At 46.3% G+C, this 22897-nt stretch overlaps 4 protein-coding genes across 4 annotated transcripts; 1 reads left to right on the forward strand and 3 right to left on the reverse strand.

The window, feature by feature from the left end:
• Positions 1-104: 104 nt before the first annotated feature.
• On the reverse strand, positions 105-2031 carry LOZ57_005091 (uncharacterized protein; the record flags this gene model as incomplete). The annotated part of the gene is made up of 3 exons (XM_049254124.1): positions 105-965; positions 1023-1989; positions 2024-2031. The coding sequence occupies 3 exons, from the start codon at positions 2029-2031 to the stop codon at positions 105-107; spliced, it is 1836 nt and encodes a 611-aa protein (XP_049106971.1).
• A 2998-nt stretch (positions 2032-5029) lies between these two features.
• On the reverse strand, positions 5030-8525 carry LOZ57_005092 (uncharacterized protein; the record flags this gene model as incomplete). The annotated part of the gene is made up of 5 exons (XM_049254125.1): positions 5030-5263; positions 5320-6104; positions 6155-7172; positions 7234-7821; positions 7908-8525. 5 exons carry the CDS (start codon positions 8523-8525, stop codon positions 5030-5032), a joined length of 3243 nt encoding a protein of 1080 aa, XP_049106972.1.
• A 2816-nt stretch (positions 8526-11341) lies between these two features.
• On the forward strand, positions 11342-13210 carry LOZ57_005093 (uncharacterized protein; the record flags this gene model as incomplete). Its single annotated transcript, XM_049254126.1, has 9 exons — positions 11342-11499; positions 11561-11588; positions 11656-11672; positions 11739-11752; positions 11808-12015; positions 12073-12344; positions 12409-12450; positions 12505-12613; positions 12673-13210. The coding sequence occupies 9 exons, from the start codon at positions 11342-11344 to the stop codon at positions 13208-13210; spliced, it is 1386 nt and encodes a 461-aa protein (XP_049106973.1).
• A 3881-nt stretch (positions 13211-17091) lies between these two features.
• On the reverse strand, positions 17092-22513 carry SPO14 (Phospholipase D1; the record flags this gene model as incomplete). Its single annotated transcript, XM_049254127.1, has 2 exons — positions 17092-17161; positions 17220-22513. 2 exons carry the CDS (start codon positions 22511-22513, stop codon positions 17092-17094), a joined length of 5364 nt encoding a protein of 1787 aa, XP_049106974.1.
• Positions 22514-22897: the final 384 nt, after the last annotated feature.

The following is a 22897-nucleotide window of genomic DNA, read 5'->3' on the forward strand; positions in this document are numbered from 1 at the left end:
TCAAACCGACTCTTCTTGCCTACAGACCCAGCAATTCCGCTAGGATACGCGCGGAACCAGAGAATTGCTCCGCGCCGGCTACCGGTGGTTCAACACAACGGATATTACTCTGCCTTCGTTTTCGAGCCTATAGTACATTTACCCTTTCCCCAGACCCTGCTGCCAAGCAAAGCCCAAAATCTGCTTGGGTTGAGAATTGTTTCGGGGGTATGCCAGATCCTGCAGTCGGCTGGTTCATATGCAAACTGTCGAGGAATGCGGTCGTTGTCATCAGGGTGGATAGCATTGCGGTAATTGATGCGACCGCCAGTCCCGTCCCCGACAGTACGGGCAAGGACGTAAGATCCAGTTCGATAGATTTTGCCAAGATCAGTGTCGTCCAGCTGTTGTTGCTCCTGCGGCGTTAAATACAATTCAAAAACACGGGCTGCGGATCTGAAGACGTTTTGGAATGTGAGAACTTGTGAGCCTTTCACTCCACCTACAGCTTGAACCAGACCTTGCCGCGGCAATCCTCCTGCCATAATGGATCTGACTCTCTGCTGTTTGAGCAGGTCCGCCAACACTGCACAAGTTGAGGCGCAAGTCCCATCAGTGAGTAAAATAATATCCTCTGCTTTGAAGACTTGAGGGGCTTGTTTGAAGCGACTTCCATAGCCTGCGACTGTCAACTTTCCGATTTTCAAAGACATGATCTCGTTATTCAAGTCCCAGCGAGCTAGGCGGGTGAAATTGAACATGTTGATTTCTGGCCCAAAGTAGGCCTCCCATGATTCAAACTTTTGGCCATTACTATTGCCCACGTACGAGTTAATATCGAATATGCCATTTCTCTCGTATGTGGCTGTCTTGCCATTCTTTGTCGTTGAATCACTTAGCAGCTTGTTGACCTTCCTACCAATGACATTAATTTGCTCTGTGGCCCGAAGATTGAAGGTACTTGTAACATTCCCTTGCGGAAAAAGCTACGATGCATTAGATCCCGATTACATATCTTGAAAGTATGGTTACGGAGTACTTACCTGCATAAATAAATCGAATCCTAGGAAAAGAACGCCACCACCGTTCGATGTGACGTCAAGTATCAATTTCTTTTTCTTTTCTTTTCCACATTTCTCCAAAAATTTAGTTACGACAGTGCTGAACTTTAAATTGACATTGTTTCCCTCCCCGTCTGGATCAAACGAAGTGATTGATAAGACTGCCGTATCAAATTCGTCGTCTAGGAAATACCCAGCAATAATGCCGTCGTCAGATTCGATAACCGCCTTTGGAAACTCTGGCCGTGGGCTTTCTAACTCCCGCTTTTTTTCAAGCTCAACCTGTCTTTTTTTCAGGAGAGGCGCTTGTTCTACTCTTCCGCTGCAGAATTTGCCGTAAAACGTCTCTCCATCTTTCACGTCACTAAAATCAAGATGAAAGCTAGCTTCGTTTTTATGTTTAAGGTTGGTACCATTTTCAAACCCGACCTCAATTTCGTTCCCAGTATATAACCCGGTTGCAGAGAAAAAAGTTCCAAAATAACCCAACGTGCTGGCGGGAAGAGTGAAAAAAAGTTCGTTGTAGAGTGCATCCGGATCTTGCGATGTCCCATTGTATGAAAGGCGCTTGAGCCACTGGTGGACATCTTCGCCGTCTATCGATTTCATCGCAGAGGTTTTCCAATCTGTGTTGCGCTTTTTCAAATCGCCTGCCAGCAGATGAGCTACCAACCTATATAAAAGAGAAATTCCATACTTACGATAGGAGTATATCTTAGGCAGGCTGTCCCCATCAGAAGATAAAGCAACTATAGGCCCAATTCCAGATCGCCGAAAAGTAAAGATGTTCAAGGCATCTAAATGTAAAGTAAAGTGGCCATCATGGACGCTTTTCACTAGAGAATTCAAATCTTGCTGGAATTCTAATTCATTCTTATACTTATTTTCAGCAGCATTGGCCCTGATTTTCCTTAAGCCAGCGTCAAGATCTATAGCAGGCAATAAGTAACTTTTGGGAGGGTCTTTGAGGTAATCCAAGGTACTCTGCCATTGCCAGAAAGAGCCGAGCCCGTCGATCAGCTGCAGCGAGTTTTCTTTCTTGAACGGTACTGACAACAAGCAGGCATGTGCTAGCTCTGCTGGAATATAAAACGTCGTTGCTACAGACGTGGGTTAGAAGTGCATGGGAATTTTCGACAATATTTTATCTATCCCGATATTGGAGCATATTATACCTTTTTTGTTTCTTGAAAGTTGTTCTTGCTGAGCCGTCGCTACTAAGGCGCATGGTTCTGGTTTTTCTGATATCGGAAACACTGAAGCATCGGAGTTTAATGGGCTAGCAATATTCACCGATGCTAGTAAAACCAGAGGCAAAAAAGCTGTCGCGGGCTTCCCCATCGCTTATATCCACCCTTCCCTTTTCTGAAAGCGATAGTAGAAGATAGCCAAAAAAGTATTTATGCAGATATTGGGAGAATATAAAGGGTTGCTAGCGTCACATTGACATGGAAATGTTTCCACAACAAAGATAAGCCGTTCAAGAAACACGAGTTGGCAAGAAAAGGCATATCTCTAAGATTTTTAAGTAGTATTTACTACTTCTAAAGCCTCCGTATTCAAGCAGATCGTTCCAAATATTAGGAACAAGTCCTCCATACATACAGCACGCTGCAGCCATGGAGGTCTTGGGGTTTGGGCTAGAATTCAAAGTCCGCATGACCCCTAAACCAAGGTCGCCTTGTGGAGGCTGATGTGGATGGCTCATATTGACGGGGGGCATTGGGGAGCTCAGCAAATGATCTTTCACATTTTGTGAGCAAACACAAACGGAGGCTGGGCAAGGCTGGCAAAGCTGGAGATTGAAGGTGAAAGACTGGCCCGGCTCGCTTACCCGGTGCCTATCATATCCAGCGCTAGAGTCTGGAAATTTTAAAGCCTGGAGCTGCTTGAGGCTTAGACTGTACTCCGTACCTTAGGGATCTTTCTAGGGGTGCTCAGGAGTTGGGCGGCTATTTATAGAGAAACGTCGTTCTGCTTATGTAAGTAATATAATTAACCACTTGTCAGGTGACTGTACGCTAGGCTCCTTTTGCACCATTGATTCCCCAGCAAGTACTCCGTACGGAGTACTCCATACAATACTTCTGGGACCTTCAACTCGAGATTTCGGTTACATATGTAAGTAGATATTTTTTTCATATCTGTCGCCTTTTCTTACTGATGAAACCCACATCGTCATCCTTAGCCATACGCCATGCCCGCCTCCGAGTGCAAGGCAATGATGGATTTAATCTTCTCTCTGAACTGTCGCGCACATTCAACAGTTTTGAAGCCAACCAATATTTCAAAAAGAGGCTAACATTTCAATTAGATTTATGTCATATTCTCCGGTTTAGACTCTACAGCTCCATCTATTCAAGGCTCTTGAATATTCACACACTTTGTATTTATACCGAGATATACTGGCAGTTGATAAGAACAACAGGTGTTGGATTATACGCGAGAATATAGATCACTTCAATAAACCTACCATTGAAACAGAGATTCTAATCCTTTGTGAGTTCCAGGCCGATAGTTTCGTTTCGGGACATTCCTTTGCACCCTAAAATACCACCCGCATTGAATTATCCGCGGACAACAGCAATCCGAATCCCATAAAATGCAACTTCAAAGACCTTTGGCCCTGGAGGCGCGTTCCACTACTGTTTCCATGGACAGTTAAGGCGAGCTGTCCCAGCAAATTCTCACATAAAAGCTCTCCTAGACCTGTGCCTCAAGTTATTAACAAGTGTCGAAAGCAATAAAGATTTTGATACGCATACATACCATCATTAGGCATCAATGATAGACATTTTGGACTGATAGTGACAGTACCCGTCACTCTTAGTCTTAAACTTCTTTCTACCGATCGCGTGCTTTTCACCAGTTCTGCTGTGGTTCTAAGCCCTCTGGCTATCTGCTTCCAACCTTTTTTGGGTATTGAAATATTTTCCCAATTTTTTCCTTGCGTCTTTACTCATTTTCAATACCAGTTTCATTTTCATCAACCTCTTGCCTAGAGTCAATTTTCCACATAGTCTGTTGACTAGTTTTCAAAATAAAGTTGAAGCTTATGCTTGTTGTTAAATAACCCGGGGAATTAATTTAGCTTCGTTCCCATCCGGCATAAAGCTGTGTCAAGAATATACTTTCCGGATAGGGGCTACATTGAATAGATTCACATTGGATATCCACAGGCTTAAAATTTTATTAGATTATTTATACCCTCGACCGCCGATTGCACAGTAACTGGCATTTTCAAAAACAAGTAGACAAGTCAGAAATAATGCTGTTTTGGGTTATAATTGTTGCAGGAACATGGGTTGAGTGGGATCGGCGTGGAAGAAATTATCACAGGAGATGGCAATCCCGGTGATAGGCTCCAGTACCTGAGCCGTGGACTACTTCGTACTCCGTACCTAGCTACCTGTTGCTTCCATGGTCGGAGCCGTTATTCTCCGGTGCTAATATTCCGCCTAGCCTTTACTCAATAAGCGTAAAGCGGGCAGCGCGCATACCCAAGCTATAAGGCCCGCCGTCTATGCATACAATGTCCTGGCACAGTAGCATTCGCAAGTCAACACCTTTCCAAATATAGCCTCAGTGTCTGTGCCCGCTTTTATAGACATAAAAAGTCTCGGCTCCGAGGGTTTCATTTTACGGATCTTTTCTGACCCACAAGGTGCATTTTATGGTTCGTATCTGTGCTGGTTGTTACACGGCTAAAAAGCTTAAACAGGAGGATTTATAGATGGGGGTATATATAGCGCGTCAGGTATCCTCGCCAAATGACTTGGGAAAGACCAAAAACATATCTGTCAGAAATTACAGAAAAGCGTAAGGTATAGGACAGCGAACGATGTGCTAGGAGGGGATTGCGTGAGAAAAGGTTATGGATGGATAAAGAGCAATCGAAGACTCAATCAATCAAGCTCTGGTGAGTAAAAACCCCGAAATCGCGTCTTTATGCTAACACGAATGCTCTTTCCTTCTCGTTCGGGTGACATTTATTCTGCCCTCTTTGCGGAGGAGTGAATGTCGTTTGCAGCCAACTCCACTGGGCTGCTCTTTTGGGAGCGTTTGCTTTCTCCGAAAGGCATATAATGCCGTAATACAGGCGACAACAGTCGATTGGATTCCTTGGTTTTAGGTCGCGATGAAGTTGTTAAACTCGTGTCTCCTTCGAGCTCGGAGAACGGTGCGCGAGAATTATCGGCAACTGTCGATATCTGATATTCCGTCTAGAAAACAGATTTTAGCGGATTCTAGAGAGCTAGGGGTTACGAATCAAACTTACCCCTGTAGAGGTTATTGGGATTTTCTTGATATACGCCACGCCCTTGGACAGTTCAACCCATGCCAGAACGACGGACTCTTCCTCGTGCAGCGACATATATGACATTGCAAATGAATCGCACTTTGAGGTTAGTTCCTTCGAATTCGCCAATTTTCGACATTCCATGATACTTGAATTAAGATTGGATAGTTGATACAGGTGGCCTTTGTCGTTCACCAGGCCTAACTGCTTGCCAGAGGGCGAAAATGCAGCGCATTGGATACGATTACCAAGGCGCCTTGTTCCATCTGGCTTGATCTCGGATCTATGCCCGTTTTCGGGCTGAATGAGGAGAGGGACACCGGATTGCGTCCATGTGCTAATACAGACCAAATCCTCATCTGGAGTGTTAGACGGCCGATACAATGCTGCCGAGACTCCATTGTCCTCTGATTCGTGAAGAGGCACATGATATCGACATTTTGTAAGTTCTCTAAACTCTAAAAATGGGAAGGACCAGAAGTAAACTTGGATCAGGCCCATCTTAGGATTCCTGGTACTCGCAATTAGAACCATTCCATCGAGGGAGAATGCTAACGAGTCCACTGATGGACATCCTCGGCAATCCTTATGATATGGGTGAAGGCGAAATTCTCTGGACTGCTCGGTGTCGGTTGTTCGAAAAAATCGAACAGTTGCGTTTTCAAAACCGACAACTACATAATTTTCTGTCGGGCTAATAGCTATGCTTCGGCACCATTGAGCTGATGCCATTCGATACTCGAGCACTAATGCCGTTGGCTGGACTAGGTTCACGATTCGTAACTAGCCCTCATCAGTATCGCGACCACTTAACCACACAAAGCTGTCCTCACCGTAAGCTTCTGATCTCGAGTTCCTATAACGTATGCGAGGTATGTTTTCGTGACGGCTGCCATTAAGCATGAGCTCTCCGTTGAAATCGCACGAATTGGCAATGGAGGCGACATGCCAACGTCCCAGACATGTATCGACGGTTGCATCCAGAAAAGAGCATGGGTTGAGTTTTGGGAGAGGTAGACATTGATGCTTTTGGACCCCTTTCCCCTTGCGTGAACTTTAGAAGCATTAATTAGATCTTTGAGGGAGATTTCCTCCATTCGCTGACCCTCGAGTGTTCCGGAGGATAAGGAACTTGCATCGCCCGCTGTGGGAGCTGGGGGGTCTTTTCTTCTGATAGACATCCACCTACCTTTCTTGTCTAGATTTACACCAAGAGAGATGGTGCGCGTGCGTGTGGGTGGTATAGGCTGAAATGATGCCGTTGAACTGGCTCTTTCAATATGGCTTGTTAAGGAATCCATAGCAGATGACCAGGTGCCCTCGGGTGATGATGTGTTTGTAAGTCGCTCATTCGCAACCGGTGGTTTGATATTATTTTGAACTGTTTCATTAATGGAAGTCGGAAAATCCGGTCGGGTCATTTCACTAAGTGGAGAATCGAATCTATGCCTTTGTTCGGAGGAGATGGGGGATATAAGATCGGGTGAATAGTATTGGCTTCTATCGGAAGGCCCTGGACTGGGGAGAACGGTATTTTCAGAATGAGGAGTATATGGCCCCATATATCTGGGCTCTTGTGCCGGAATTCCTACATTAAGAGGGACATTTGCCCCTGCTTGTACTGGCATGCCACTACCAGGCTTGGGTAGCAGCTGAAACTGAGTAGGTAAGTGTCTTTCCACACCAATTGTGTCTGCATTGCATTCAATCGATTTCAAGGCATGCCATGATTGCCAGACCAGTGAAATTTCTCGCGCGACTGTAACCACTTCGTCACACTGAACGCACTTCGTTCCTTTAGGTAATTTTATGAGTGGCCCCTCTGATGGATCCTACAAGTAGTATTAGAAGTGCTCTTGAATTGTTAGTTTCCACGCCAATAAATAAACATACAGGAATCTTGAGATTATTGGAATCGCTGAACTGGTAATGTTCGACAAAATGACAGGATGGGCAATTCAGTGCGTATGCTCTTTGATGTGATGGCCGGATACGGGGGAGCGCCTCAGTGAAGGTGGCTATATTGTTCATAATGCTTGATACTGCATTCATCATATGTGCATCGCTCACGCGGTGTACCACTTGTCGGTCATTCAGGGACAGGCAAAACGCATGGATTGAGTCCATGGCCTCTTCATCAAATGCCAGCCTCGACGTATCTTCGATGCTCACACTGGGAGTGTCGGGTAGAATGACTTCGAAAATATCACTAAATGTTTCAATCATTCCCAGCTTGGAGAAATTTTGAGGTATTCGAAAACTATCCAATGACATTAATATGGCATTCCTGGTTTTTGCGCAAGAAGCCTGAAGTTCGACGCTGGGAGTCTCCTCATCAACAATATGCTGGATAGATGCACCCACAACAAAGTGAGAAACATCTCTCAGCGCGAGGAATTGGGAGAGCCATTGTTCTGACGTCTCCTCTTTCTCTACGAGGGTAGAGACATAGCTGGGCGAAAGGCATTCTGGCAAGGGATACTAAAGTTATTGCCCGAATTCATGGTCAGCTAGGAATGATCCACGCAACCATTGAAATAAGATCAAGGAGTCGATTGTAAACGCACCAGTTGCGTGGCCAAGTTAGGTAACTCATGGCGCAGTTTTGGGGGGAGGGCGAGAGCATTGGGGTCGGTACGCAAAACGTCCGCTATTTCCTTGCAGATGAGGAGTAGGAAGGATTTGGGCCCCGGGTAGTTATCGAATAATTTCTCCAGGAACCCGTGGATACGTGCGAAGCGATCCCGACGATCCTTAACTCGATGGCTTCCTGGAGGTTTTGGGTGAAGGCTTAAGATCCGAAGTGAGACGGACAAGAGCTCAGCAAGGTACTTGTCGCGTAGAGCCCTTGCTTCCCAAAAGCTATCCCGTCCCTCGATCACAACTTGGAGCACAAATTCCACCGACCGTATAATGACCTCCCAGCTGGCCAAAAAGCCCAGATACTGGCCAATCTGGTCCTGTTCAGATGGTAGAGAGAGGCGCTGAAGGGAGTAAATGGCATTGAGTCGGGCAAGTAAAGCGATCACCAGGCGCTGGTAAGTCTGGGGGTCACATTCTGAATATACCTTTTCCAATGAAAAGCGGCCCAGAAGCTCCAGGATGATATCGTCAATATCATGTCGGATTCCCAAAAGCTTCCATGCGTTTGCCAAGAGGTTGACATGAGAACCGACAGCTGCCATCGCAGGCGAGGATTCGGCGCCCCACGGGGCGTATATCACCCAGTATCACTTCTCGGATTATTGCAAGCTAAATTTCGGGAGAGCAAATACGTAAAGGTGAGGAGCGACGACTCCTTTCCGTGGACCGTCTCCAGTTCAAAAAAGGCGATGGCAAAACCGACGGCATAAACTTGCTGGCGAGATTCGCTGAGTGGGCCCATCACAGGTTATTTTCTGAGATGGGGGGGGTTTCTAGGTCTTCACCCGCTGTTCTGCTGCGTCTTCGTTCTTTTTGCTTGGGTTTGACAACCTTCCACAGCTTTCTAGGCGGTCTCCGAAGACGTGAGATAAGAAAACAACGTCCATGTGGCTGTGCCTGCTCTTCAATTCCAGCCTTCCTGCTGCGATCGAGTTTAATTGACGGTAGTCTGTGTATCCCCAGAGCGATATTTTTCAGACCGGTGATATTTTACAGTTGCCTGTCAGCTTGTCTCCCTAAAGTCTGGGCATCCGAAAGGGAAGAACCCAGTTACTCCCGTTACCTTTGTGTTTAAATGTTAAAATGCCTGTGGTTTCCTCCGCCTTTGACTCGCTGTAATTTTTCAGCCAAGAGGTAGGGATGTGCTCCTTCATCCCCATTTCTCCACCAATGCACCGGGATGAACGGATCGATTGGAAAGGAATGGAGGCAGTTTGTAACGTCGCAACTGTTGCATTGCTCCTCACTGGTCACTTGCCACCAATTATCGGGATCCGATTTGACTTTAAACTTTTATTGCTTGTTTTGCAAAGACGGAACGCAGGTGAGTTGTTTGATCCAGAACCTTTTCGTCAGCCCCCCGGAGCCTCAGTCAGGTGCGGTGTGGCTGTTGGCTTCGCGCGCCATCGCGCCAGAGACACTGCCCAATATTCTTATAAGAGCGATTATCTCGTATCCTGGCCTCCTAGAATGGTGGGTTTCGATCCCTCAAATGAATACAGAGAACGCGCCTGTACGGAGTACTTCGCGCGCAGTATGTAGTGGAACTTGCGAATATTAATACCTTCAAGAAGTGAGTTAACTATATGGCCCTGAGTAAATCCTGCTTGGCCACTAGTTACCTCTCGTGTCGCAAGCCTCAAATACAAATACTTCTTCGACTTTTCAATCCTTTCGTACGACGCGAAATTTCGAATTCTTCGAGGTCGTGGGTTTTCTGCCACAAGGGTGGCACAAAGAAATAACTAAGTAGTTACTCCGTAACTACGGAGTACTCCGTACCCTGTGTGCAAGGAGAATTTGCGTTTTCTTTCTAAATTGATACAGACCATTTTGCAACAAGGCTGTTAAGCCTTCTCGACGGATCACCGATTTTAGCCTCTTATGTCGTTATTACCCCGTAGTCAATCAGTTAACTAATGATCTGTACGATCTACTCTTACCCCGTAGTTACTTGTGATACGGAGTAGAAAAGTCTCGCTTACCTCCTTTTCTATGTAACTAATTAGTTACCTTAAGTGTTTATGCTGTTCAATACCTGCCCAAGGCATTAATTGTTTCAGAAATATTAGTAAGAAACAAACTCTCCCCCAGAGAACTAACTAGTTTGAGGGGCTTGCGTGGTTAACTTACATAGCTATAGTTAACTGGGCGTGTATGGCTGAGAAGCCTCACAGTCCTGTCCCTTCCCAACGCAACCTGAGTACTCCGTACAGAGTAGTTAGTTGGCTGTCTTAGCCAGTTGTTAAATGCAGAAAAATAATATTGGTCCACGAGCAAAAGCGCTCTTGTACTCTGTACGGAATATGATTCGCCATTATTACATCATCCAGGCCCTTGCGCCGTGTCAAAATTGCTTTATTGTGCTGGCGCCGATCATCAAGAGTGTGCACGATTTGTCATGTTACGGGACGACAGTCGAATTGCAAGTCCTCTGTCTAACCTTGTACACACACCTGTCGCCTGTTGTGGCTATGATCCAGGCCGGCAACGCCGTTTCCTTCGATTCCTCGATGCTCCAGAGCAGGACGGTAAAATGTCAAGAAGCGAACAGCGGATTAAGACCCATGGCTGATTTTTAAGGCCTCAAAGTTTGGCTATGGCTGGAAGATGATCTCCCTCCACGCAAGCTAAAAAAGCCCTTTGTCAAGGTTCATTGTTACGTCTAATCTTCGCCAATAGGAGTCGCCCAGGCGGAACCCTCTTTTGTCTGTTGGGCTTGACCTGCACCTCTGTGCGACCTGCATCTGGATAAGAATTGATCAGGATGCCCATCCTGATTCAGTCAGCTGTCACCCATTCGCACAGCGGGTTTGCCTGCTTTGGCCACTTATCCTGACTCGCAGGCCCGTATTGGCATCCCCTGAGCGCGTTCTCGGTCTGGGCAAACCTTCTGGGGGTACAATGCCGCTTTCCAAGCGAAAAATCTGGCAATAACTTGGTTCCAGAGTAATAATAAAAAGGTGCTGCTGGTGGCCGGGGTCGCACTGCGTCACTAGCTGAACAAGGGTTTGTACCCTGTCTTCGATAATTCCGTTTTTTCCCCGCCTTTGATTGGTCTTTGATCTTGTCACGGTAATGCCTATTGAACCACCAGTCCTCGTTGGGAGATACGAAAAAGCAAAGTGCCCCATGCTTCAGTCGCACTGGGATATCTCGTATCTGAGAATATTCTTATGCACACGGGCTGTGTTCGTCGATGCAAGGCGTTGGATCCGCGGGGTTAGGACTGGCTAATCTCGACTTTATATATGCAGCGAGGACATGATTGGCATCCCGACCTGTTTTCCGGGACTTATACCCGAAAAATGTGAATATTCCGCCATTTCAACCTCATTATATCAGCGCTCCGTGTAAAATGGACCAAGAAAAGCCTCAGGCTTTATTATCACATTACGGCGAGTATCCTCTAGGTCGAGATGGCTCGGAAGAACAAACGGGCAGCCGAAATGGAACGTTTGTGGAGGAGCCCACATATACGGAGCCACGAAGGAAACGGGTTGGCGAGAATGTCTGGTATGACGCTCGATCGAGATACCAGGAATGATGAACCAGTCTAAGATGATTTTGCTTGCAGGAGAGTGCTGGGTGAGCGGCAGATTAACGTAAGTCTAAGGGAATTGTGATTGATACAGCGACTCGACACATAACTGATGCGGCTCCGAACCTTAGATGATTACGTTTTCGGGGTGAGCAGTTGACTCGAACTCTCGAATTGCCCTGACTACTGCTAACACACTACTACTGTTTCACAGGACTATTGGAAATGGTACGTGCTGGTGGTATTTAGTAACTTGAGAACACTTGCTGATACTTCTGTGCAGGTTTGTTTCTTGGAAGCGGTCGTTCTCTTGCTGGTGCTGGACCAGGAGGTGCTGTCATAGCATATCTTCTTATGGGAGCTGTAATATCCGCTGTCATCTCGTGCCTGGGAGAAATGACGGCGCTAATGCCAGTGAATGCGCCCGTCATGGAATTTCCTCGACGCTTTGTTGATAGAGGTGTTGGCTTTTCAGTGGGTTGGATGTACTGGTAAGGTCCGGTCCGAACCCAATCGCGAGGAAAATCCTGATGCAATATTATTCATAGGTTTGCGTACGCTGTACTCGCTGCAGATCAGCTAGTTGCCGTCACGAATTCTGTCAAGTTTCATTTCGACGATGGCAGGACGCATTTAAGCTGGGTTGTTGGAGAGAATGTTCATGCTGCCGTGTGGATTACCCTCGTTTTAGTTGTCGTATCGGTAATCAACATGTTTCCTGTGAAGGTTTTCGGCCAGCTTGAATATATATTCGGCAGTCTTAAACTCACTTTCATCTCCTTCCTTATCGTCATGAGTGTCATGATCGACACAATGAAGCGTGTGTATTTCTTTTTTTCTTCATTCATTCATTGGGGTACTTTACTGATAGTCGGATGCAATAGCAAGATCGAATGCATATTATAAGGAGCCAATTGGGACGAAATGTAAGCATCAACTTCCACAGTGCTCGATGACAAAGCCTAACGTACGCTTGCTAGACTGGGACAAACCATACGGATTTTTCAACCCCGATTTTCCAATTAAGGATGATAATGGGCATCTGCAACGGATGATGACTGGCCCAATGGGATCATTTCTCGGCATGTGGTAAGCATGTGTACTTCTTTCAATACCACTTCCCATTGGCTTATTGGGTTATTAATTAGGACTACTCTTATCAACGTCATTTTCTCGTACGTTGGTATGGATATTGTTGCTGCAACAGCAGCAGAAAGTAAAGCTTTGGCGGATTCGGAGGCTATGAAAATGGCATCCCGAAAAATCTCTCTTCGAATCATCACAGTCTACGCTCTGACAATGCTCACCTCTTCATTCACGGTGCCTTGGGATCATCCGTTCCTAAACGGTAAGGCGCAATCTGTTGGGGCGCAGTCGATATTCGTCATCGCCGCCGTCGAAGCCGGATTACCGGCATTGGCCCACTTTTATAACGCCATTTATCTGTTTTCTGCATTCACGTGTGCCATTAATTCCATGTATGTGGCATCCAGAGTTTTGCATACTTTAGCTCTGCGTGATCAGACTGGGCCCGAATGGATTACAAAACGATTACGATTATGCCATGCAGGAGTACCAATAAGAACTGTTCTTGTGACCGCTGGGCTGATGCTGGTAGCGTACATGGGGCCAACTGGGGCCCCTGGGCAGGTAAGTTCTTATCGCTCCATCTCATTGGAATCATAAAGCTGATTCGATTGGCGAATGCAGAGGCTGGGTGAGCTTGCATCCAACTGTACAGTATCATGTTTGATTGTTTATGCAAACATTTGCGGCACTTACCTGTGTTTTTTCAAAACGTAAGCACATCCGAAATTTTCTCACTTATGGAATTTGACAAATCCTACCCACAGACTCCAGGATATCAAACGCTATGGGAACACGTCTGAAGCGCAGGCGGCTTGTTATGACAGAAATCACCCTAGGTATCCGTATAAATCCCATGGACAATGGCTGAAAGCTCTATTTGGCCTAATTTCCTGTGTGATTCTGGTACTATTTAATGGAATTGCGTCCTTTCTGGAAAGACCATTCAGCCTACGGGGGTTTATCGCCGCGTATATTGGTGTATGTACCAGCGCCATCTTTCCAACGTCTCAGGTCTTAGGTCAAAACTTAACCAAGGATTCCTACAGGTACCCGTTTACGTACTACTAATTATTGGGTATAAGATCAAGCGACACGGCTTTAAGTTTAGCCAATGGGGCCCAGAGAGATCTAACGATCTTTCAAATGCAGTTCAAGTGACAAGTGAGAAGAGAAAAGGAAGACTGGAATTCCCTGACAAAGGCTTCACCTCGGAGAATTTTCGGACATTTTTTCGTTGGATATGGGTTTGGATGAAATAATCCTACCTGCTGCAGCAATACGTCCTCATTGCATGGCGTTTATGGGGACTTAATGGCATTGGAACAGTTTAGGGCGGAAAAGATGGTTTGTTTTGTATGTATAGTTAAAGCATACCTTTTGAGAACCTCGGTGGTAAATGGTCAGTTTTTTGTTAGGTTTGCTCATTCCATTTTGCTCATTCTTGTCAATAATATACATAACTAGCATGTATATATACACCTTTATATATCAACACGTACGTCTAAGAGGCAGACACTCCATGAAAAAAATGAAGATACGGCGCCATCGTACGCAAAGGGCTGGTGCGTGCTCGGGGACTCCGTGATAAGTATATGGATGCCCCAAAAAAAGTTTGACTTTGACCAGTACCACCATTAATGCGAGGTGGCAAGCTGGCGTCTGTCTCCATATGATTATGACTGCCCGGCTGAGGCAATACTGCACAAAACTACGCCCATCTTGCACCCCCCACAGTGTGACACACCAGCACCAGAAGCTGCTTCCGCCACCAAGCGTAAGATCCGGCGCCGTGTAAATATCCCCCAAGCCAGGATTGCTCCGGGGTAGGTTGACTTCGACAAGGGAGTACAAAGTGTCCCAGGAGGAGTTTTGAAAGCCGATGGTCTTGTTAGGTATACCCACATGTGTGCTTCGCCCTTAGCGGGAACGAGAGCTATATCGCCCATTATTTAGCTGCGTGTTGTAAGAGGCAATCAAGTAGGCTAGCTGTCACTTCGCTTAAATAAAGTAACCAGGATGTTATGGTACATACATACATACGGAGCACATACATAAAAACGGGCATTTAAGAAAGTCGTATGGAGTGTTGAATGAGCCACCTGGTTTATGTTGAATGACAATAGGCGTCTCACAGGAAGAAACGCCTTTCAGCGACCCAGCGCAATCCATAGTAGATATTCGGGTGGACGACACCCATGCTTGATGCTTTGATGCATGATGATTGAATTTGTCATTCATTCGAAAAGACTGTTCCAGAAGCAATTCCGATTCCAACTGGTCTCTGTCCCAACTGCGAGATAGCACAAGGAATATAAACTTAGAGTATACTCCGTAACGACGTGTCAGAGAAAGCGTGTGGCTGCAATGCTTGGGTAGTTGACTGCTGTACTCCGTACGAAGTCTTTATGAACCTCCACCACGACGGTCACGGGAGCGGGGAACCCCAACCTCTTGGACTCCGAAAGACTGACTATTATGTGCTAATTGCATCTCAGCAGACTTGTGATGACTTTTCTTTTTAAAGACTCTATCACGCGTTCAATCAAAGGGATACCAACTGCAACAGGTTCGTTTGCCGTGGAAGTACAGTACAAAGTACTCCGTACCGAATCCAACGTCAGCGCCCAAGCTTCAATATATAAACGTCGGGCGGGGCTGCCGATCATTCGGGCCTCCAAGCCGGATGTCAGATGTATAGCGTCTAGGCAAAACGTTATTAGCGAGACTCCCAAGGGGTGTGTGGAGCTTCAAGAAGAGCAGGATAGTTACGCCTATTTCAAGCTTCCATGCGCACAGAGAGAGATTGGATACATTATTATTTATTGCGGTGATGCTTGAATCAACTTCTTGCATCTGATGTCATGGGAGCTTCAGTCTTCTATAGTTAACGAACTAATCACTTTCATTAGTTATTGTAGTTATTTGTCGAGAGAGATGGCGAGGCAACAGCATTTTGCAGTTTTCGATCAATAAATACAAGACTTGACCCTGAATTCAAGAGTTAAGATCACTTGATCTAAAGGTTTCTAGTTTTTCTAAGGTATTCCGTGCAATGAGTATAAGTGTGATATCTTCGGCATGGGCATTACTTGATTCGCCCCTGAATGCGGGTATTCGTCATCAGGATACCTGGACTCGGGGCCACTGCCTGGCGCCATGCTTTGGCGAGCCTGAGTGCCACTTCCATCCACCTCCTTTAGCTGTTTTGGTCGCCTCGGCATTTTGATTGATGTTGGTTTTGACTCTTCCATGTTGGCGTGCAGACAGTTGGCAATATTGGGCTGCGAGTCTACTCCGAGGAAAAGGTATTCTTGCACGTATTTTCTACCATACGTGAAGTAAATTCATTCGCGCCCTTTCTTGCTAACTTCTTGGGGAGGCTGGCCCAGCAGTCTGATTTTCACCCTCGTTCATGTCCTGCTTCTACCCGCAAGGAGTTCTGCATTGTTGAGGACTACTAGTTAACTGTGTGATGACGCGGTTTGAATAACTTAGTATCTTGCTCTGTAGCCAGCAGATCTCGGCGTTACTGATAATGTAACTTAGCTGGTTCGCCATTGGACTTTTGCCGGAGGACTTTAATTGCTTGTCTATCTTAGTACTTCTTAGGCCTATCTTCGAGACCAAAATTAGCAGTTAGAAAGCAAGCCGCGCGTGCTCCATGAGCATGTAATATGTGACTGATAGTGGCTTTCCTCTGGCGGTAGTAAACTGAATCGGTATAGAGCATGAGGTATCATCGGGCTTCAGGAGCGTCTGGGCCCTGCTCTTGTGCTGCTCTTATTTCCGGTTCTTTGGCCAAGGAGAAAAGATGAGGCCCTATATCGAATTTGCGGTCGATTGACTATGAAGATAAAAAATCCAACCCTCCAATAGAAGACATCGTTTAGTATTGTGTGTGATATCTTCTGATATCTTGATACCTACACTCTGTTACACCACCCACGAAGAAAATAAGACTACGGAGTACTCGGGAGATATGTGTATCTGTTGTCTGAAAAAGTCTAACGAGGTCCACAGGATTTTGGTACAATCTATTGGGATGTTTTTGTAAAGTATATCAAATATATGATGACGATATATGTATGTATGTTCAGTAGATAGATACAATGTATGGCCTCTATGCTAACCTGCGACCAAAAATCAGAAAAAAAGAAAAGCTTCCAGAAACTATTAGGATATGTTATAGCACCAACAAAGCGACAAGTAAACAAAGGAGCTATTCATAGTACTGTGATACAGCACATGAATTGTGAATTATAGATAAGAGTTTAATATCAAGACAGCATAATGTTAATGTAGCACTTGCCATGCTAGGTACGGAAGAACTTGGCTGGTACGTATATTTCGAATTTTTGAAGTCTATAACCGCGATAGCTCTTCGCGATGAGCAAGCAAGAGGGTATAAAGGGAAGATCAGTTGCTATTTCACTGTTAGAAGAAGCTCTAAGCCATGAATAATTCAAGAATGGCACTTACTATATCTCAAGAGGAGAGATCTGATCAAGGGTATATAGCCAATTGCCTCCTTGTTCTTCTCGCTCCAACCTAAATTGCTTGATTAGCCATAATTTATTTACTAAAAGCATTATACGATAATAAATACCATTCATACGGCCACAAAACCAATTGACCCTGAACCCTATCGAGTAATTCTTCGACTTCATTCATGCTGATGATATCGTCAGAGGCATGGAACTCCTTCTTAGAGCTGCGAGTAGTGCCTCTTCGTCTTCGTCGCTGTGACTGGGACGCATTCGCATGGAGTGCCTCGGAGTAATTCTGGGTACTGCTCCGCTGACGCTCTAATGACTTTTCCATATCTGGAAATGCTACCGAGTGCTCGGCATTGCCACTGGAATCTGAAGATTTCGTATCCATAGTCTTCAAACCAGATTTCTCTCCGGCCGCAGAATCTAGCTTGGCAAGTTCCTCCTGCTGACGTTCAATCTGAGCCCGATTGGCTTCTGCTGCCCATTGCTTGAGGCTCTCTTCAGCAGATGCTTCGTTCGACGCCTGGTTGTTGACGCTTTCCTTCAGATCATTCCCTGTCGTATCGTTATCATGGCTAAATTTACCAATGGGATGCATGGAACTAGATCCTGGAGCACCGCTCTGGAGTTTGGTGTGAGCGTCAGGCTCTAGAGCTTGTCCGCTGGCATCATAAAAATAATTGTTTTGCATGTCGGCAAACCTCTCGACGTAAGCAGTGTACTCTTTGTACTCTTTCCAAGACTTGACTTCGCTATCTGGCATACACCGGAATACACTTCGGTACAACTTGGTATTATTTTCAGCGATAGACTGCCAAGTGTCAAGGTAAAAGGTATCGCATAGGGGATCTCGCATACAGTCTTTGTCCACAGAAGGACGCGTCAGGGTAGACAATAAGGGATGAGAGCTATCGGGAAGCTGCGCAACCTGTGATGACCGGGGAGAAGCATTGTCATCATTTGTGAATGTGGGCTGAGGGCGAATGAGCACCGGGCTGGCCGAAGAATTAGCGGAAGGATTATCATCATAATGCTTCTTTTGGTCTGGGGGTGTTGGTGGCTGAGAACTAGGGCGGTGCCCGTCGCTGTGATTCTTGTGTTTCTCTTCAGTAGCGCCCTCCTCTGTCAAATATTCCATACGATCCTGTCCGAGAAAAGAGTCTCGGCCATTAGTATGTCCTGCTTCATCTAGGGCCTGCATTCGATCCACGCCCAACCCTTCCAAGTCCTTCCGATGATCTGGGTTTCTAGTAACCCTAGCATCTGCTGTAAGCTTCCTGTTGGACTTAAGATTAGGGTTGTTAGCTTGCTCCCAGTCAACGTCGTGGTTGAAACTGTGCATGTCTTCTGATCGGGCAAGGAATTCATCCTGAATGCGATGTCTTCGCTCGAGAATCTCTTTTTCATCTTGCTTTTCACCCCATTTATCGGCGCCTTGCTGACGATCACTGATACAAGAGTCGCTATCATCAGGCCTAGACTGTGTTGATTCTACCTCTGCCTCCATTTCTTGCTCCATAGCCTCATCGACATCAACACCTAGGTGCTCTCTCATTAAACGCATTCGTAGAGTATGTGGGAAACGGCCAACTAAATACGGTTTGCCGCCCATTGTAGACCAAATCAAGTCGGTGTCTCGTACAATCGCCGCGCATTCTGAATCCCTCGATCCTAACATAGATCTCTCGTTAATATTTGCAGATCCAATGATCGCCACACGATCATCCACGACCATACACTTTGCGTGGATATACAACTGTTCAGTGACAAAGCGCTTCTTTGGACCAATACGACCCCATGATCTTAAACTAAAGAATTGAATGTAGTCCTCAGGCTCAATGCCATGGGCACGTAGTCTGCCAAATATGGACGTGTCACCACGGCATATACTGCGATATTGACATTGCATGATAAGCCGAACGCTCGTTCCGCCTTCTGTATCAACAGTATTTTGGAACCCAGGCATCAATGGGATAAGGATCACCGCACGCCACTCTTCTCCATTCTTGGCAGCACGGATAATTCTTTCGACAAGAGCATCGCCAATTAGGTTTTCAATTTTCTTCCCTTCAACTTCACAACTACTCACAAAGAACTGATTTTCAATATAAACAAAATGATCGGATTTCTCGATCATCTTGACATAGGCGTTCATGATACTATGTTCAGTTACTTCAGGGGTTCCGGTAGACCACATACTGCTTGAACGTAGGATCTGGACTTCGCAGGTCCCATCCAAGCCAAGTGCCTCCAAATCCGCAGGATTAAAATCAGGGGGCGGTAGTAAAAATGGAGTTGGTCTCGTTGGCTTGCGTTGGCGGAGAATATAATTCCATCTCTGCACAAAATGTCTCGTCAAGTCTCGTGCTGGTTGCCCAACAACATGCATGGAGATATCGTGCCATGGCATGCGTGGTACAACCTCTCGATCATACATTTCTTCATATGGCTTATCGAGATCATAGAAATCTTGCACTCTAGGGTTGGAATAATCCTTACCAGGCCATAGTTGGCAGTGATCAGCATCTTTGGGGGCATCAGTCAATTCGAAGCCTGTTAACTTGTCGTCAGTCAGCGGGTGCTGTGGTGTATCCCATCGACCAAAGCATAGGTCAATACCACCAACAAAGGCTAAGGTGTGGTCCACAATACACAGCTTTTCGTGATGAGCCCAAAAAAACGTATTCTGTCGGAATTGATTGGGCGATCGTTGTACGAAAACATTTGGATGGAGATCCAAAAGAGAGAATTTTGAGTATTCTGAGTCAATAGGTATCGCGGAGTTAATATTGCGATACATGATCACGAAAACCTTTACCCCTTCCTGGGCTTTGCGTTGAAGAAGCCGATCTAGACGCCACTTTTGACTGATAGCAGCAGGCCGACGCATGTAAAGCTCTGGACTCAGCCACCAATCATGTATGTATATCACGTCTTTGGCCTGATTAATCGCGCGAGACACTACCCACATATAATCACGGCCATCGACCAACCATTGCGCAAAGCATTTGGTCCGAACTGGGGCAAAACTGTCGAAACGATTAGGCTTGGACCAGGGCGTAGTCTCCACCATGAACCGTATGGAATCTTCAAACTGATGAAGTTGGCGTTCATTTCGGGCTAGGAGTCTCAACTTGCGTTCAGAATTTTGCAGTTTTAGAGTATGGTGCTGTGGATGGGTGGCAGATTCTTTTGCAGACTTTGCAATTTCTTTTGGCTTCTTGTCTCTTAAGCGACCTTTTTTGGCCTGAATTTGGAAAAACGGATCTACTAAAAACACATCGTATATATGCATCTCTTCAGGAGAATCGACACACACAACATAACTATGTCGAACTAGAAACCATTTGGGTGAATGTCGAGATTTGATCATGGAAGGATTCAATGCACTTCTAAAATCCAACCCTTTGGAAGACTGAATAATAAGAAATCCCTCTTTGCCATGGTAACTCCCTTCTGCGGCAAGACGGACGCCCAATGCCGAGAGTTCTAGAAATTTGCATAAGCGATTGCTGTCCGGCCGAAATATGAGAAAGCGTATCATTTTTTGCAGGTAGATCTCGAGCTTCTTGCGTTGCCTTTCCGGGTAAGGTTCTCTTTTCGAAAGTCCAGGAGTAGGGGGCTCTATGTTGCCATCGGTTGCTACGGCTGAGCCCAACGCTGCGTTTGCTTCTGAAGGAGATGCTAGACTTGACTGCCGACGAGAGATTGCTGCAAATGAGGAACGTCGTCTTTTCTTTTTTGCAGCCTTCTCATTTCCACTAGTAACATCGGCCGCGGTGTCATCGGCATCGTCTTCTTCATCTTCGACATCACTTTCAAGGCCTCTGACACCCCGTAGATATGGAAAAGCACTCCTAGGAAAGTGTGGTAAGGCTTTCGCAGAATCGTGGCTTTTTAGATGGATATATTTTTGGGTTCCAATCTGTAGTTTGTATTTTATATGCAAGTTTGCAAAATCTTTAAGCGTCCTGTTTATTATCCACTTCATACGTGTCATTCCACTCCCATATTCCAATTCAATCCGAAAAACGAGATGGCGATCACCCGAATGAGAATCAAAGTGGCTGTCTGTAATACGAAGCTTCAACTGCTCCAGGAGTATGGGTATACGTCTGCTCCCGTGTTCGTCTCTCTGGAACATGCTGGCAAGTAGAAGAGCGGCAGGTACGCCAGAGGTCAACTCCGCTAATAATTCGGCTGATTTAACATGGTCGACTGTCGGCTCAGCTTTCTTTCTCTGACCAATCATTTTAAGCCCAGCTTTGATTTGTCGCCATTTCTGAGCGCTGAGGCTAGTTCCACGTTCCGCTTTGTGTCTTCTCCACACGGCAGCGATCCCTTCTGTTCCATCAGATGGGTTTCCAAGCCCGGTAAGCCGCCGTAGATTGCTAGGTCTCCTGTCATCTTGAGAATTTTGACTTTCGTGACGGAAATTTCCCCCATAGCTTAGGCCACGGGCAGTTTGCAACCAGCCGCTACGGCGCCCCCAGTCCCGTTTCAGTCTATCCCGCCCTTCATCTTCGGAAACCCCTTCCCGCGCATGAAAAGGCATAGAGGATGTCGTGGCTCTTCGAGATAAGTGGTTTGGATCAAAATCTTCAGCAGGGGTCAATGAGCTAGCGCCAGGGAGTCTGGGTCGCTCAGGAGTTTTAGGAGACGACGGTGCAGTTTGGGAGCCCGCATCTCCATATCTACCTCGTAGCTTCATTTTGCGCTTTTTGCGCGTTTTGTTTTCTCCACAGCTTGATTCTCCATCGGCATCCGCCTCGCTACCATCTTCCATGTTTCGAGTGAAGCGGAATGGTCCCCGCTCCGAAACTGGAGTCAAATTTTCGTTACCAGGTCTACCGTCTGCCGGTTCACCTCCCATTGTGACACCGCTTGCTGATCGAGAATGAGTCGGGAAGGTAGGATACACCGCGAGGGCTTTTAGTTTCGAAAGAAACGATCCGCCACGACGATCAGCAGCTGTCAAGTCTCCGTCCTCCATGACTAAAGACGGGGCTATTGATGGTGTCATATCCTGTGCTTCAAGCTCGGCATCGGTCCTAGCAAACTGGACGCTTCGGCGCCTTGGAGTGACTGTGCCGGTGACAGAGGGTGTGGGATGAGAGGTAAGTTGGTTGGGCGAATGCACGTTCATAGCAGCTCTTGGACTTTCCTCTATGGGTCCAATACTCGACACCGACGTGCTAGGAACTTCCGGAACGATCTGTATAGTGCTCTTGTTCGGTAGGTCATTATGGTCAGGGGCAAAATAGCCGGCGCTCTCGTCGGGGGATGGGCTCGAGACGGTACGGAGTGGCAGTGCTCCTGTTATTAGGGAGCCTGGTAAAGGACCATCAGCTATTTGCCCTGGCCGTAGCGAGCCTGTCGGGTCCGATGTCGAGGCTGTTTTGGTCATCGTAGCATAATGCCTTCTGAAACTTGGGGTTGTACTCCGTAGGTCCAAAGCTGTGCGAGCTCTCAGTTATTCTATTCCCACAAGATAGTTAGCTGAGAAGGTAGTCTCACCAGAATAAAAATAGCGGCAAAGAGAATGTTAACAGCCTTTGTTTCGTAAAGCCGAGAAAGGCTTTGATGCACTGGAGACGCCGCTCAGGAGCTCCTTGTTTTGGGTTGGCGTTGCTGGCGCGGTGGGCGCAGTGGGCAGGCCGTTGGCTTAAAGGGAGGCGCCACAGCTTGACATGACTGACGCGCTGTGACTATACTGCCACCATATGCTAGTATTTGAATACTCACTTCCTTGGTAACTCGACAAGCTCGCTTGCCATGCATATTTGCACGG

The sequence above is a fragment of the Ophidiomyces ophidiicola genome (genome assembly GCF_022830035.1).
Source record: "Ophidiomyces ophidiicola strain CBS 122913 chromosome Unknown scaffold_23, whole genome shotgun sequence".
NCBI lineage: Eukaryota > Fungi > Ascomycota > Eurotiomycetes > Onygenales > Onygenaceae > Ophidiomyces > Ophidiomyces ophidiicola.